Below are 16,452 nucleotides of genomic sequence, written 5' to 3' on the forward strand. Positions count from 1 at the left end.
GCACATTTCTGACATCAAGCTCTCAGCATTTTTTAAAGGAAAATGTGGAAATGCCAAAACAATAGAGTCATGGTTACGGAAAAATATTCCATACTGCTTCAGTTTTTAATACAAATGAATTACAAATTCAATACAAATAAATACAAATTAAATCAAGTTTAAAAGTCTGGACTTCAGTCATACTAGCCACTTCTCGAGTGCTCAGTAGCCCCAGGTGGCTACTGGCCACTGCACTGGGCAGAGTTAAGTCTGGACTGTAACTATGCACAGACGTGGCGCCTGAAAGCATCCAGCACTGCAGACTTCCCTTGAAGCTCCGGGCTCAGGGAAGCCGCCGATCCTGCAGTCCCGGACGTCTCCACCAGGAGGCACTAAGGAGCACATCCAACCCCGGAAGCTAAATCCCGGCATTCTAGCTAGTTCTTCCGGCTTTCTTCACCCCTGGTACACCCTACCATCCTCAAGTCCTGAAGCCCCTGACTGGGCAGGATGGGCCGGGGAGCAAAGCCGAAGAGTCTACGGCGCAAGTGAAAAGCGGCGCTCGGAGCCACCCACTGGCGGTGGACACGCAGGTCCCGACCGGCGTAGACTGCAGAGTAGGCCCTGCCGTAGAAAGCGTCTCCCGGCCACCGACGTCGCGTCGTCTTCCTCCAGGATCGCCAGTGCCGGGCCTGCGCTCCTACCAACGGCACCCGGGGCCCAGTGCATTCACAGGCCTCCCCTCCAATGATTCAAAAGTCACGCCCGGCGCTGCTGCAGCACCAAGATGTCGGAGACCGGGTGGAAACGCTTATGGTAAACTGCAGGGAAGGGAAGGCAGGCATTCCGGCGTCGCAGGCTCGGGGAAGGGAATTCGGAAGGTTGCCGAGGGTCAGCGGCCCTTGGGGGACGTTTTTTGCACCCGGGGTGCGCTCATAACGGGTTGGGGACCTGGCAGAGGTGGGAGTTTGACTAAGGGATTAAAAGGAGGGTAGGGAGGAAGGAAGGGAGTGGCAGCGCAACTCTTGGACAGGCAAGCAAAGGTCTCATTTCTGTGTTAGTATATGGATAGAGGTAGGCGGGATTGCTGCGGCCTTGGGGGCCGTATGGGGAGTGCCTTTCTGCGGCAGGTAACGACGTGCGAGCGCTATGGGAAGTTGCTTTGAGTTGTTTTCCTAGATTGAAAGATGAGAGGGCACCTGGGTAGATAATTTGGACCGTTGCAAAGCCCGGCAATGAAGCTAAGCCTGAAATGCGATCCTTGCTCAAGCAAGGTAGGTTAGGACTACACAGGGCCGCCGGTCTGGGCCAGAGGGAGTTGCTGGGAAACTGGTGTGGTTTACCCGCGCCATGAGGCCACGCCCCCAGCGTCTGGATTGGCTGCCGTGGTCGTCTGCGGGCCTGCCATTGGTGGAGGCGGGGCTGGAAGGCGGGCGGAGGAGGACTGTTTGGGAAAGTCGCTACTAGAGGTGGGTGGAGCCGGGAATGCGGCTTCCTTTAGTTCGCGAGGGCCAGTGGCAAGCCTCTTTCTCCCGCAGTTGAAGGTCATGGTTCAACTGCGGCAGGCGCTAGGCGGGGTTGTGGGCACTTTTTTTTTTTTTAGTGTTTTGTTTTTGTTTTTAATCTTTAACAAAGGCGGAGTTGGGGGCCGCTTTTAGTTTACATCTTTAATCAGGTGCTTACCGATTTCTTTCTGGGTCCTCCAGCTCTGGCCTGGAGATCTAATTTAATTTTTTAGGATTTAGTTTTGTCAAGGGAAGTAGGATTTGCTTGTGGAACTTTTTAGAAACAATTTTGTTGCCTGTTTGTTTGTTTTTTTTTAACTCGAGGTTAATCAATACTGCTGGTATATATTTAGCATCTGCTCTGTGGAGCCTGGTGGGCTGCCGTCTGTGGGGTCACACAGAGTCGGACACGACTGAAGTGACTTAGCAGCAGCAGCAGCTATGCTAATAGACTTGGAAAGTTAGTTAAAAAGGTTATAGGCTCTATGTATGGATGTATTCAACAAATATTTATTGAGTCAGTAAAATGTCTAAGCACTGTGCTATGAGATATGTTCTTGTAATGGAGGACAGTGTGTTGTGGGAGAGGGGAAGGGTACATGTGAGTGTGCTCAGTCGTGTCCAACTCTTTGTTACCCCATGGACTGTAGCCTGCCAGGCTCCTGTATCCATGGAATTCTCCAGGCAGGAATACTGGAGTGGGTTGCCATTTCGTCCTCCAGGGGTTCTTCCTGACCCAGGGATCGAACGGGAGTCTCCTGTATTTCCTGCATTGGCAGGCAGATTATTTACCACTGAGCCACCTGGGAAGCCCAGAGGGGAGGGGTAGTTCCAGACAGCACCTGTGAGAACACTGCGGAAGCAGCTCCAAAGAGAACTGCTTAGAAGTGGTAACTGCAGGTCGGTCCTACAGCCTTACTGGAGCAAAGAGCTGGAGGGTGCCTGGGGTGATCCCGCTGCCCAGGGATGGGGCCTGCCGGGCCCACTCAGCTTTATCCTGTGGGATTGTTGTTAAGGGAGAGCCACGGCAGATTTCCTGTTCAGCTCAGTTGCTCAGTTGTGTCCGACTCTTTGCGACCCCATGAACCGCAGCACGCCAGGCCTCCCTGTCCATCACCAGCTCCCAGAGTTCACTCAGACCCACATCCATCAAGTCAGTGATGCCATCCAGCCATCTCATCCTGGGCCGTCCCCTTCTCCTCCTGCCCCCAATCCCTCCCACCATCAGAGTCTTTTCCAATGAGTCAACTCTTCTCATGAGGTGGCCAAAGTACTGGAGTTTCAGCTTTAGCATCATTCCTTCCAAAGAAATCCCAGGGCTGATCTCCTTCAGAATGGATTGGTTGGATCTCCTTGCAGTCCAAGGGACTCTCAAGAGTCTCTCCAACACCACAGTTCAAAAGCATCAATTATTTGGTGCTCAGCCTTCTTCACAGTCCAACTCTCACATCCATACATGACCACAGGAAAAACCATAGCCTTGACTAGATGGACCTTTGTTGGCAAAGTAATGTCTCTGCTTTTGAATATACTATCTAGCTTGGTCATAACTTTTCTTCCAAGGAGTAAGCGTCTTTTAATTTCATGGCTGCAGTCACCATCTGCAGTGATTTTGGAGCCCAGAAAAATAAAGTCTGACACTGTTTCCCCATCTATTTCCCATGAAGTGATGGGACCGGATGCCATGATCTTTGTTTTCTGAATGTTGAGCTTTAAGCCATCTTTTTCACTCTCTTCTTTCACTTTATCAAGAGGCTTTTTAGTTCCTCTTCACTTTCTGCCGTAAGGGTGGTGTCATCTGCACATCTGAGGTTATTGATATTTCTCCCGGCAGTCTTGATTCCAGCTTGTGCTTCTTCGAGTCCAGCGTTTCTAATGATGTACTCTGCATAGAAGTTAAATAAGCAGGGTGACAATATACAGCCTTGACGTACTCCTTTTCCTATTTGGAACCAGTCTGTTGTTCCATGTCCAGTTCTAACTGTTGCTTCCTGACCTGCATACAGGTTTCTCAAGAGGCAGGTCAGGTGGTCTGGTATTCCCATCTGTTGAAGAATTTTCCACAGTTGATTGTGATCTGCACAGTCAAAGGCTTTGGCATAGTCAGTCAAGCAGAAATAGATGTTTTTCTGGAACTCTCTTGCTTTTTCCATGATCCAGTGGATGTTGGCAATTTGATTTCTGGTTCCTCTGCCTTTTCTAAAACTAGCTCGAACATCAGGAAGTTCATGGTTCACGTATTGCTGAAGCCTGGCTTGGAGAATTTTGAGCATTACTTTACTAGCATGTGAGATGAGTGCAGTTGTGTGGTAGTTTGAGCATTCTTTGGCATTGCCTTTCTTTGGGATTGGAATGAAAACTGACATTTTCCAGTCTGGTGGCCACTGCCAAGTTTTGCATAGGTACCTGGAATGTCGGGTCCATGAATCAAGGGAAATTGGAAGTGGTCAAACAAGAGATGGCAAGAGTGAATGTCGACATTCTAGGAATCAGTGAACTAAAATGGACTGGATTGGGTGAATTTAACTCAGATGACCATTATATCTACTACTGCGGGCAGGAATCCCTCAGAAGAAATGGAGTAGCCATCATGGTCAACAAAACAGTCCGAAATGCAGTACTTGGATGCAATCTCAAAAACGACAGAATGTTCGTCTCCAAGGCAAACCATTCAATATCACAGTTATCCAAGTCTATGCCCCAACGAGTAATGCTGAAGAAGCTGAACGGCTTTATGAAGACCTACAAGACCTTTTAGAACTAACACCCAAAAAAGATGTCCTTTTCATTATAGGGAACTGGAATGCAAAAGTAGGAAGTCAAGAAACACCTGGAGTAACAGGCAAATTTGGCCTTGGAATGTGGAATGAATCAGGGCAAAGACTAATAGAGTTTTGCCAAGAAAATGCACTGGTCATAGCAAACACCCTCTTCCAACAACACAAGAGAAGACTCTACACATGGACATCACCAGATGGTCAACACCGAAGTCAGATTGATTATATTCTTTGCAGCCAAAGATGGAGAAGCTCTATACAGTCAACAAAAACAAGACCAGGAGCTGACTGTGGCTCAGATCACAAACTCCTTATTACCAAATTCAGATTTCCTGTTAGATGATGTGATTCCTTCATTCTTGACTACCGAGCCCCTGATGTGGACCAGGCTTTGCGATCAGTCCTGAGGAGGACCACCGTGGGTTTGAACACCTAGCTCATAAGAGCGCTGTGAGATTTCCAGGCAGTTCATATGGATGCCTCACCCCAGGCTGCTCCATGGGCTTGGCACTGCTGAGGCTGGAGACTCACAGGGAGGTTACTTGGATCAGTGGGGGGCAGGCTGTGGGAGGAGAGGGGTCAGCGGCAGGAGTTGGTCTTGAAATGGTAGGTAGACCAGGCATCTTCCTCGTCTCCTGAATGTCCTGCTGGAACATCTCAGTGTGGACTGAAGGAGAGGCAGGCATCTAAAGAACTGGGGACCGAGTTTCCATTTGGGGATGTTGAGCTTGAGATGTCTGCAGGCCATCTGAGGGGAGATACGGGGAGTGTGGGCTGAACTGGGCTGGAGATGTGGGCGTTGCTGGCATGAGCGTGTGAAGCGAGGTGTGGTCTGGGGATAAGGGTGCCCTGCGAGGGGCAGCTACGGGGAGATAAGAGGAACAGCAACATCTGTGTGCTGGGGAAAGGAGGCTCAGAGTGGGAGAGAGAAGCCAGAGGGGAGCGGCCATCAGCAGGCGTTCCAAATGCACCAGGGAGGCCAGGTAAGAGAAGGGCACGGGAAAGGGGTCCCGGGCTGCTCGGGTCCTCGGTGAGGCAGCTTCAGCGGAGGGGCTTTAGCTGGATGGCAAACTGGGGGAACGTGAGGGGTGACTGGTGAAGAGGGAGTGGAGGTGATGTGGCCTCAGGCTGGAAAGATGGGGGCTTTCAAGCTTGTTCCAGGCAAAGGAGTCAGCGGGAGTAAGAGGCAGAGTGTGCAGGCAGGAGGCCCTCGCTGCGAGCCCAAAGTCTCGGATGAGCCTGAGAAACAAAGCTCGTGGGAGTGCCGGTTAGCACACAGCTGATGGAGCGCCCACGTGACTTGGCCGTGCTTACGGTCTGACCTCTGCTTGGAAAGCTATTTGAATGCGGCTGTAAGCGCCAGTATTTATTATCTGAACTTACTTAGACCTTTAAGGAATTCCAGTTATTAGTTGATAATTGCTGGTTTGGTGGAACATGGAATTACCTCTTTTCTCTGTGAAACAAATACCACAGATTACAAACATTTTGGTTCTAGGTAGGTAGTTATGTACTGTAGGTAACAAGCAACTTCATCTTAATAGCATTTTAGGATAACAGTATGCCCTGTGTTACAAAATAATGGTGCAGTTGCCATTTAGTGAGGAGAGAGAAGATCTTTGGATGGAGTTTGCCCAGTGTCTCCTACGGAAAAGAAGACTTTTCTCTCCTGCTTGAATTTTTAAAAGTGTGTTTGCACAACCACTTGAGTGTGTCTGGACTCCAGGGCATGCTGTGAGGCCCTGGAGGGCGCTTGGGAAAGTACAGTTAGTCTGTCAAGCAGTCCTGCCCTTCTGAATGCTGCCTGTAGGTTAGCCAGTGTGCGTGACTCTCCCAGAACTGTGAAATTCCAGATGTTGAAGCTGGATTTAGGAAAGGCAGAGGAACCAGAGATCAAATTGCCAACATCCGTTGATTCATCAAAAAAGCAAGGGAGTTCCAGAAAAACATCTGCTTTATTGACTACGCCAAAGCCTTTGACTGTGTGGATCACAACAAACTGTGGAAAATTCTTAAAGAGATGGGACTACCATTAGACCACCTTATCTGCCTCCTGAGAAGTCTGTATGGAGGTCAAAAAACAACAGTTACAATCGGACATGGAACAACAGACTGGTTCCAAATCGGGAAAGGAGTATGTCAAGGCTGTATATTGTCACCCTGCTTATTCAACTTATATGTGTTGAATATAATTAAATAGAGCTCATTTACAAAGTAACCTCAAAAATATTACCCAGAGACAAAGACATACCAAGACATTTTTAGACAGACAGTGCAAGATCTAGCTTCATTTTCGAAGTTTAGTCATGAATTAGGTATTACAATATAAAATTTACTAGTTTATAAAAAAACAGTTGAAATAAAAATTTTAAAGGCTTTTTTCCCCCTTTCCCCTCAGTCTCAGGAGTTAGAGATGGTCTAGGTAAGTGTTCCTGAGAGCCCTGGTCTCAAGGCACAGGGAAAGAAAATCAAGTTCTAACACAATGGCGGCAGGTCTAAACCAAATGGTGGCCAGACAAAGCAAAATGGCCATCAAAAATCACAACACAGAACAGAGTTAAAGCACACATATATAAACCGGGCAGTCCTCCTCAGACACTCCCTTGAATATACGAACACAGTCTCTCAGAAAGCCTCCTATATAGAGAGACACAGAGCTGCAGATCCAAGTACTAACAGAGTAAAGGAAAATATCTCAGGTCTTCAAAGATTTCAAAGGGAGGGAAAGGAGCCAGGTTGAAAGAAGAAGGGCGAGGAGGCGGGAGAGGGGGGCAAAAGGGGTGGCCTTACAGACGTCTCCTGCCACCTGCAGATACCCAGGCGTTATGGGAGTTTACCCGGGACCTCCAGAGAAGGGAGGACTGGAACTCGGCCCTACCAGAAATAATTCGAGTTCTCTGCCAAGAGGAGGTGATCAGTCTCCAATCGTCAGCTCAGGCTGAGGGCCCTTCAACCAGATTCCTGCGTCCAGGACGGGGGACTAGAAAAACAGGGAAGGATACGAAGGGTTAAGGAGAGGGGAGAGAGAGGGAAGGGAAGAGAGGTCAATAAAGTCTCTTGTTCCTTACCGGCCAGGGCACTCTGGCCAGTTGTCTGCATCAGGAGGAGACCAGGGACAAAAGGGTCCCAGTTGCGGCCTCTGGGTCTGGTCCATTGGCAGGCAAGCTGGCCCCTGAGTACCCTGAGTGGTCAGGATGTCAGTCTCAGTGAAGAAGAGTCCCCACCAGAGTTGCCATTTGTTGCAGGAAGGCGGATCCCTTCCAGGACCTGAAACTGGGCCCTTGTCTAACACTCGGAAATGAATTGTCCAAGGAGACACATGTGCTGACAAAGCAAGAGATTTTATTGGGAAAGGGCACCCGAGTGGAGAGCAGTAGGGTAAGGGAACCCAGGAGAACTGCTCTGCCGCGTGGCTCGAAGTCTTGGGTTTTATGGTGATGGGAATTAGTTTCCGGGTGGTCTTTGACCATCATTCTAATTCAGAGTCTTTCCTGGTGGCGCACGCATTGCTCAGCCAAGATGGATGCTAGCAAGAGTGATTCTGGGAAGTGGACGGACACGTGGGGTCTCCTTTTGACCTTTCCCGAACTCTTCCGGTTGGTGGTGGCTTATTAGTTCCGTTTTCCTTACCAGGATCTCCTGTCATAAAACAACTCATGCAGATGGTTGCTATGGTGCCTGGCCAGGGTGGGCGGTTTCAGTCAGTGTGCTTCCCCCAATATATGCAGAGCACATCATGTGAAATGCCAGGCTGGATGAAGCACAAGCTGGAATCAAGATTGCCGGGAGAAATATCAATAACCTCAGATATGCAGAAGACACCACCCTTATGGCAGAAAGTGAAGAGGAACTAAAGAGCCTCTTGATGAAAGTGAAAGAGGAGAGTGAAAAAGCTGGCTTAAAACTCAGCATTCAGAAAAGTGAAGATCATGGCATCCGGTCCCATCACTTCGTGGCAAATAGATGGGGAAACAATGGAAACAGTGACACTTGCTCCTTGGAAGAAAAGCTGTGACCAACCTAGACAGCATATTAAAAAACAGACATTACTTTGCCAGCAAAGGTTTGTCTAGTCAAAGCTGTAGTTTTTCCAGTGGTCATGTATGGATGTGAGAGTTGGACTATAAAGAAAGCTGAGCACCAAATAATTGATGGTTTTGAACTGTGGTGTTGGAGAAGACTCTTGAGAGTCCCTTGGACTGTAAGGAGATACAACCAGTCCATCCTAAAGGAAATCAGTCCTGAATATTCCTTGGAAGGACTGATGGTGAAAGTGAAGCTCCAATACTTTGACCACCTGATGCAAAGAACTGACTCATTTGAAAAGACCCTGATGCTGGGAAAGATTGAGGGCAGGAGGAGAAGGGGACGATGGCAGAGGATGAGATGGTTTGATGGTATCACCGACTCAATGGAAATGAGTTTGAGCACGCTTTGAGAGTTGGTGATAGGCAGGGAAGCCTGGCATGCTGCAGTCCATGGATCCGCAAAGAATTGGACACGACTGAGCGACTGAACTGAACTGTGACTGTCCCAGTATATAGGACCGCCAGCAAACCCAGGAGTGGCTGTGACCTGTGGTGCACCTATGGTCTGCTTCGGTCCCAGTGAGATGAATGGGTGTACAACAGAGGGGAAAGTTTTAGATTAAAGAAACTTTTACAGGAAGTGGCACTTACATTTCTCAGCGCATCGGCTCACTTACGGTTTCACTTCCTTTGTCTTACTCCTGTAAATAATCTACCGGTTCCACAACCCGGGGAACCTGAAACCAGCAGTCCAGGGTTAAAACATACTGCTCAGTTGATTTTGCTTTTGTCACGAGAGGAAGTTGGCCAATAATTTATGTTCAGGAAAATTAGGGAAGTGTGGTCAGTGGCATAATTCACAGGTGGAAATAGCCATGTTGCTCAGTAGGAGAGAAGTTATCCGCAATTTTTTTTATACTGTATTTATTAAATTTTGGTAGTGCTGGTCTCTGTTGCTGCACTTGGGACTTTTCTGTGGTTGCAGCAAGCGGAGTCTGTCTCCAGTTGCGTGAGAAGGCGTCTCATTGCCATGGGTTCCCTCTAGGGCGCTTGCGCTTCAGTAGTTGCAGCACATGGGCTGCGTACTTCCTTGCTTCTAGGGAAGTGGATCTTCCCGGGCCAGGGATTGAATGCATGTCTCCTGCACTGGCAGGCAGATTCTTTACCACTGAGCCGCCAGGGAAGCCCTACCCGTAAGTTTTTAATTATCAGTGATTACTAAAGTTGTTATCAGTAAGACAAGAGAGCTACTTCTTGGAGTGTGCAGTGTTCTCAACAACATTCTAACGCTGTTCATCCCTGACTACATTTTGCCCTTCTCTAAAGTCAGAAGCTGTTTCTAATACAGGGCACCCCCAGGTGAGTTTCTAAGCAACCCTTAGGAAGAACTGGCTGGTCCAGGTGTGGTGAGTGGTGGGACAAAGCTGATGACACCGTGTTCTCTTGCCCTGCAGTTGCAGCCAGTGATCAAAGCTTTCTTGTGCGGCTCCATCAGTGGGACCTGCTCTACCGTCCTCTTCCAACCCCTGGATCTCCTCAAAACCCGCCTGCAGACCCTCCAACCCTCGGCCCATGGGTAAGGCCTGCTGCCCACCTGCCCACCCCCATTTCACTGAGGAGCTGGTTTCAGCGGGAGCATCCTTTCTGTGTTCAGTCACCTTCCATTCTGTGGGGTGATCAAAGAGAAACACAGACCAGGCCCAGCTCTCCTGTGTTTTGTGTATACTCTTTTGTGTTTGACGTCTCTCTTAAGTAAACGGGGTCCTTTGCTCAGTTGCTTTCTGGCATCTGCTTTGGTGACGTTCGCATTCTACTGTGCTGGTCTGTAATGTCATGACTGTGCTGCCTGGCGCCAGCAAGGGGTGGTTTTCTGGAAATAAGGGAAGTATTGAGTGCCTCTTGTGAGCCCCCTTGTTGGACTCAGCACTGTGGGAAGTGTGTGAAATGTATGGAAAATGAGGAGTTATCCCATTGCTTGCAGCCTGAATGAACCAAGAATCACTGACCTGCCACACTGTGAGTGCATAGGAACTCAGAGTAACTCCCCGATGCCTAGCAGAGATCATGAAGTGTTGTAGAAAAGAGGCCACACAGAGAAGTCTTTGAGCGGGGAGTCCTTTCACAAGGACGTAGTCTCAGTGATTTTTCCTTCCTTCTCTCTATCGGGTCTGCCTTCAGGTCCAGACGTGTTGGCATGTTGGCTCTGCTCCTGACTGTGGTTCGCACGGAGAGTCTGCTGGGCCTCTGGAAAGGGATGTCTCCCGTAAGCTGCCTTTTGGGTCTTGCACCCCTTTCTTTACTCACCAGCCATTTCTTGTCCATCTCACACATCCTTGCTTTTAAGAGTGCATGCGGGTTGGAGACTGAGCAGGCCTCTGTTGTCCCCCTGCCCATCACTTTCCCTGGCTTCCGCTTGAGGGCCCTGGGGGACGTCGCCCGTGTGTGCCCTGGGCACGGCTTCTTAGCAGCATCAAGTCCTAGAGCAGAGGCATCCGGTGCCCCACCTGTCAGCAGATCTTCCCCCCCACTCCCCGCCCCTTCCTCCCATGCCTCCTACCTGCATTTCCCTACCTGGAAGACTTTTTCTGGCCTTCAGAAGTCATTTTGCTGGAAAAGCCAGGGAATTCACTCTCACCCCAACCTCAAAGCAGCTCTTAACCAGTGAAAGATGAGACCTGATGTTTAGAACCCCCATCCCTCCTCAGGTGGCAGGGTAACCGAGGCGTGTCCACACCGATTCCCAGAGTTCCCCAGAGGGACTCCATTGCCCATGGTGAACACTGATGAGACGATATGCCCTTTATCGGCTACCTTCTCTCCTGTCTCATGTCCCCACTCTCCCATTGATGTTCCCTCCACACCTTAAATCAACTCCTCGCGTGCCAATCCTGGGTCTCCTTTGGGGAAATCCACCCGTGGTGGTCTTTGATTGCTGTTCCCTCTCCGACTTTTCCTGCAGTCCATCGTGAGGTGTGTCCCTGGCGTTGGCATCTACTTTGGCACCCTCTACTCTCTGAAGCAGTACTTCCTGCGAGGCCATCCCCCCACCGCCCTGGAGTCAGTCATACTGGGGGCGGGCTCCCGCTCGGTTGCAGGGGTCTGCATGTCACCCATCACTGTGATCAAGACACGGTACGAGGTGAGTTGGACAGCCTCACGGCCTGGGAGAGGGCAGACAGACGCACTAGACTTCTTGAGTCAAGTGCCCACTGATGCCACCTCCTGCGTTATGACCCGACACAGAGGTCAGTGTGCTCGGAGAACCCATCTGTGTAGTCAGGCCAAGCACGTGGGAACCAGGGCCCCGGCCATGCAGCCTGAGGATAGCTCGGTTCAGTGCGCAGCCCCAGGGCCCCTGAGGCAGCCACGGGTTCTGTGCTTCCTTCGCAGAGTGGGCGGTATGGCTACCAGAGCATCTACGCCGCCTTGAGGAGCATCTGTCACAGCGAAGGGTTCCGGGGCCTCTTCAGTGGCCTGACAGCAACACTGCTGCGCGATGCCCCCTTTTCCGGAATCTACCTCATGTTTTACAGCCAGACCAAAAACGTTGTGCTTCACGGTACGGGTAAGGGAAGGTGTGGTGGGAAGAGAGATCCCTCAAGGGATCACATCCTCAGCGCTTTCTCTGAGATAGGACACTATTTGTTGTTCTTAGCAGCTCTGGATTCTTAGCCTAGTTTTAAAAACTGAGCCATATCTGCACTGTGTCAGGCGTGGGGCCCCATGCTGGGATGCAGTTACAGTCCCTGCCCTTTTGAGTTTATAGCTTCTTAAGGAAGAGTACTGATAGTATGTAATTCCTGAGTCGGGGGTGGGGGTGGAATAAACCACGTTTTGCGTAGGCCATGCAATAATACTTCCCACATTTGCCTGATCTTCAGATTTCTGGGTCCTACCCAAGGAGTCTTAAATCAGAAGCTTTGGGGTAAGAACTGGGGAACTGTATTTTTCAAGAAGCACTTATGATTCTTAACAGACACATTTGGGAAACCTAGTGGGTTCAGACCTAGAAGAAAAATTTTATTTTCATTTACCTGCTATGCTCTCAGTTAACGACGAGAGCCCTCTGTTTGGATGGAGAGAAGGCTGCCAAACCTCCCGCATTCTAGCAGGCCCACCCTACTAGTAAGCTCGTGTTGCAAGACTTGGGAAAAATCAACAATCAGCAAATGTTCGCCCAGGCAGAGTCACACACTGATAGTCACACACACACACCCTGTAGAGTGAACCAGCGTTCGGTCAGGTGTCTGTGGATAATCTGAGCAAGGAATTGCGGCCGAGGTCATTTAATTGGGAAAGCCAGAATGCCACCCTCATGACCATGTTGTCAGTTGGGGTGCTGTAGGAGATTTGCTGCTTCGCCCCAAGTACCAGGAATTGTGACATTGCAGGTCACAGCCTTACTTTGCAGTAGAAGGTTAAGGCAATAAGGGAGCTTGGATATATGTTTTTAACTTCTTCATTCATCCTAAAAAATTTTTTTTTAATTTGGTATTTAGAAATCATTCTACGCTTAACAAAAAAGCCACAAGAATAGTACATATAACTCCATAGCCCTGTATTATTCTCTTTCTATATGTATAATTATTTTCTCCAAACCATTTAGGAGTAAGTTGTAGGCATGATGCAACTCTTTACTCTTAAATACATCAGTGTGTATTTCCTGAGCATAAGAGCATTCTTAATAACCATCTTATATTTAGGAAATTTTACATAGATACACTTCTTGCATCTATAGTCCAATCTATACTCTTAATTTCTCCAATTTTTTCAATAATGTATTTTGTGGCCATTTTTATTTTTTATTTTCAAGTGTATAAGCCAGTTATATAACCTCAGCCTGGGTTTATCCGATGATTCTTTGCAGCTAGGTTCATTTATGCTCTACCTTTTCAGCAAAAGAAGCATGTAACAGTTGTGTCTTCATTGTGTGATGTCAGGAAGCTCATGTCACCTTTTGACCCGCTGTGGGTGATACTAACTCTTTATTGCTTGGATAAAAAGAATGTCTCCAGTGAAAACTCAGTTATTTGTTCTTTTGTCATTTCTAAGTATCTCTGTGGGGTGATACTTTGAATCTATGTAAAACGTCCTGTTATTTCATCCATATATTTTAGCATCAGTTAATGACTTTTGCCTGAATTATTATGCTGATGATTGTAAAAAGGTAAACTTTTAGTTCCATTTTTCTGTTTACATTGATTAGTTTAGATTTGGAATTCCTAGCTTTGTTTGAATACCTAGACCCTTCTGGCTTTCAGGAAGAATTAGTGGCAACTTGGCACTGATATTTATCTGGTAGACATGAGATTTATTTATAACCAAAGACTGCCTTTGTCCTCTTTCAGACCAGTTGGATGCAGTCCTTGTTCCCGTTGTGAATTTCAGCTGTGGGATATTTGCTGGGATTCTGGCCTCGCTGGTAACTCAACCTGCAGATGTGATCAAAACTCACATGCAGCTCTCCCCAGTGAAATTTCGGTGGATTGGCCAGTCAGTCACGCTCATTTTCAAAGTAAGGCTTTAGGGCATTCCCTAGTGGTCCAGTGGTTAGGACTACGCAGTTTTACTGCAGGGGACATGGGTTTGATCCCTGGTCAGTGAACTAAGATCTCCCATGCCTTGTGGCACAACAACAACAAAAAAGTAAGGCTTTAGAATACATATTGGTTTGTATTGTGGTTAAAGCTCTCTCTCTTTCTAAGGCAGTAGCTGTCCTTTACTGGTAAATCACCTGGGGAGCTTTTCAAAATCCCCATTCCCAGAGCATAACTTGAGCTCTCTGGAAGACATGAAACCCTGGCATCAGTATTTTAAGTTCCTTAGTGATTCCAATGTGTTGCCAAGGTTGAGAATCACTGCTAAGAAACTATGGTTGTGGGGGTCTTTTTGTTTTCTGGGTTTTGTTTGTTTAGGGAGGGGGTGCCCAAATTAGGACAACCTGTGATATTTGTTAAACGTGCATATTGCTGGGCTCTACCCCAGACCTCCTGAGTCAGGAGTTCTGGGAGGACTCATTAACCTAATCAAGGACCTGCTGCTGCTGCTGCTGCTGCTGCTGCTAAGTCGCTTCAGTTGTGTCCTACTCTGTGCGACCCCATGGACAGAAGCCCACCAGGCTCCTCTGTCCACGGGATTCTCCAGGCAAGAATACTGGAGTGGGTTGCCATTTCCTTCTCTGAATCAAGGACCTAGGAGGAAATGTAGTCAGAAAACCCACAGGCACATTGTTTTGTTTCTAGGAGTTTGTGCTAATACAAATGTGCAGATGTGTTGAAGATAAAAGGTAAAGTAGATGTCAGGTACACTAAAATGCTGTTTAAAAGCCACTGAGTTGGCCCTTTGGGAACATGTTTGATTATCAGATATTCTCTTTCAAGGTAAATCTGTCACCTAGATCTTTAGATTTTTCTGTGGCTTCTTCGTTTTTCCTCGTAGCAGAGGAAACATGTTAGCATCTGCCAACACTTACCCTAGATGGAAGCAGTGTTTGTGAATCTGATCATACTTCTCACACTGTGTAGGTTGCTTGCTTTCTTATTCGTGATACCTGAAGCCATGAAGTTTGAAAAGAGAGTCTCCATATATCTTCCATGTGAAAATGGAAGGACTGATAACAGTAGGGAAGAACAATCCAGATGATGAGGTGTTTCGTCTTTAATTCTTATTTAGGGCCACCAAGAACATCTAGTGAGTTTAAAAAATAAAAAGGGTTCTCCCTCCAGGCAGACGGATTGCCAAGAAGGTACCTTTTCCTTCAGCCTGGAGTTGGGGCCCAGGGCTTGGCAGAGACACTTTGGTCTGCATTTCAGCTGCTGCTCGGGCCTTCTGGCTTCTGTGGACTGTACAAGTTGCACACTATATAGAGTAAGCCTCCAGCAGATTTTCATCTGAGAAATAAAGTCCCCTGGATAGAGCACGCCTAAAACATACAAAGCTTAGCAACAAAGCAAACATTTTTTTTTTTCAGTTCATCCCTTTGGACCCAGTATTCATAGTTTTAATGGTGTTTGTAAAAGTCTATAACGTTAAGACTTAAGAATGGAGTAACGCAGAGGGACATCCTCACTCTGATGGCAGGTGTGTAACTGTATTGCTGCTTTAATCCCAGCGTTTGGGCTTCCATTTTCCCTCCTAGGACTATGGGCTGCGTGGCTTCTTCCAAGGCAGCGTCCCCCGGGCCCTCCGCAGAACCCTGATGGCAGCCATGGCGTGGACAGTCTACGAAGAGATGATGGCCAAGATGGGCCTGAAGTCCTGACCCAGCGGGGACCGGGCAAAGACGGGACCTGTTGCCCTGCTTGGTTTCTGCCAAGGGCCGCTTCACCTCACCACGCTGGAGTCGGGTGAAGTCCTAGCAGGAGAGCCTGGCAGACACATCGCCTTCAGTTACTCAGTTCAAGAAGAGAATAGGTGGGCCCAACTGAAATAGGTGGACCCGACTTAAGCCTTCTGAACCTTCCAGAAGAGGAGTCCCTGATAGAGCACGGTGGGGAGTCAGGAAAAGGGTCTGCCTACCTTACAAGGCCATGTGAAAGGGCATTTCCAGAGAGTGCTGTCGGTGGTCCCGCTCAGCCACCCACTACACCATGCCACCTCCTTGGATCTGCTCCTGGGCAAGAAATCACAACCCTAGAGATGCTGTGAGCTGTCCCTCGTGTCTGAGGAGTTCCAGCAGCGAGACTGGATCTGCCAAGCGAGGAGTCACACTCATCAGGCTGAAGTCTCCCTCTGAGGTGATGTTAGAATGAAGAAGAAAAGATGTCATGACTTAACTGATTCCTTGTTAATTTCTAAGAGGCTCCAGGGAAGCAGGGAAGGGAAGTAGCTTCCTAGCCTCTAAGTGTCCAAGTAATACTTTTTGGTCTCGGCCCGTGCACGGTTTCAACTCCCAAGTTGATCTGGCATTTTTCTGCAGCTAAAGTTGGGATAAATAAAGTGGAGCACTTTATCATTGGAAAACCTCAAGTGCCATGAGTCCATCCTACAGTGACAAAATAAGGTGGCTAACACTTGATCTGTATAAGTCCTCAAGCTTAAAATTGTTTAAAATAGCTTTATTTTATATGTTATATGATCTGCCCATTCCAAATACACAATTCTGTGATTTTTTAAAGTAACTTTACTGTCTGGTGCCGCCATCAGCAGAAATCAGTTTTAGAA

General features: G+C 48.2%; 1 protein-coding gene across 3 annotated transcripts; it reads left to right on the forward strand.

Annotated features, from left to right (window-relative positions):
* Positions 1-367: 367 nt before the first annotated feature.
* On the forward strand, positions 368-16,406 carry SLC25A38 (solute carrier family 25 member 38). 3 transcript variants are annotated; one of them, XM_069560693.1, is made up of 7 exons: positions 368-795; positions 9,744-9,865; positions 10,468-10,552; positions 11,249-11,428; positions 11,680-11,854; positions 13,638-13,804; positions 15,428-16,406. In XM_069560693.1, the coding sequence occupies exons 1-7, from the start codon at positions 727-729 to the stop codon at positions 15,548-15,550; spliced, it is 921 nt and encodes a 306-aa protein (XP_069416794.1). In that variant the 5' UTR covers positions 368-726; the 3' UTR covers positions 15,551-16,406. The 3 variants fall into 3 exon arrangements, with proteins under 3 accessions (XP_069416794.1, XP_069416795.1, XP_069416798.1); XM_069560694.1 differs by having other exon boundaries at positions 11,680-11,848; XM_069560697.1 differs by lacking the exon at positions 13,638-13,804 and having other exon boundaries at positions 11,680-11,848.
* The last annotated feature ends 46 nt before the right edge of the window (positions 16,407-16,452 follow it).

Source organism: Ovis canadensis, chromosome 19 (genome assembly GCF_042477335.2).
Source record: "Ovis canadensis isolate MfBH-ARS-UI-01 breed Bighorn chromosome 19, ARS-UI_OviCan_v2, whole genome shotgun sequence".
Lineage (NCBI taxonomy): Eukaryota > Metazoa > Chordata > Mammalia > Artiodactyla > Bovidae > Ovis > Ovis canadensis.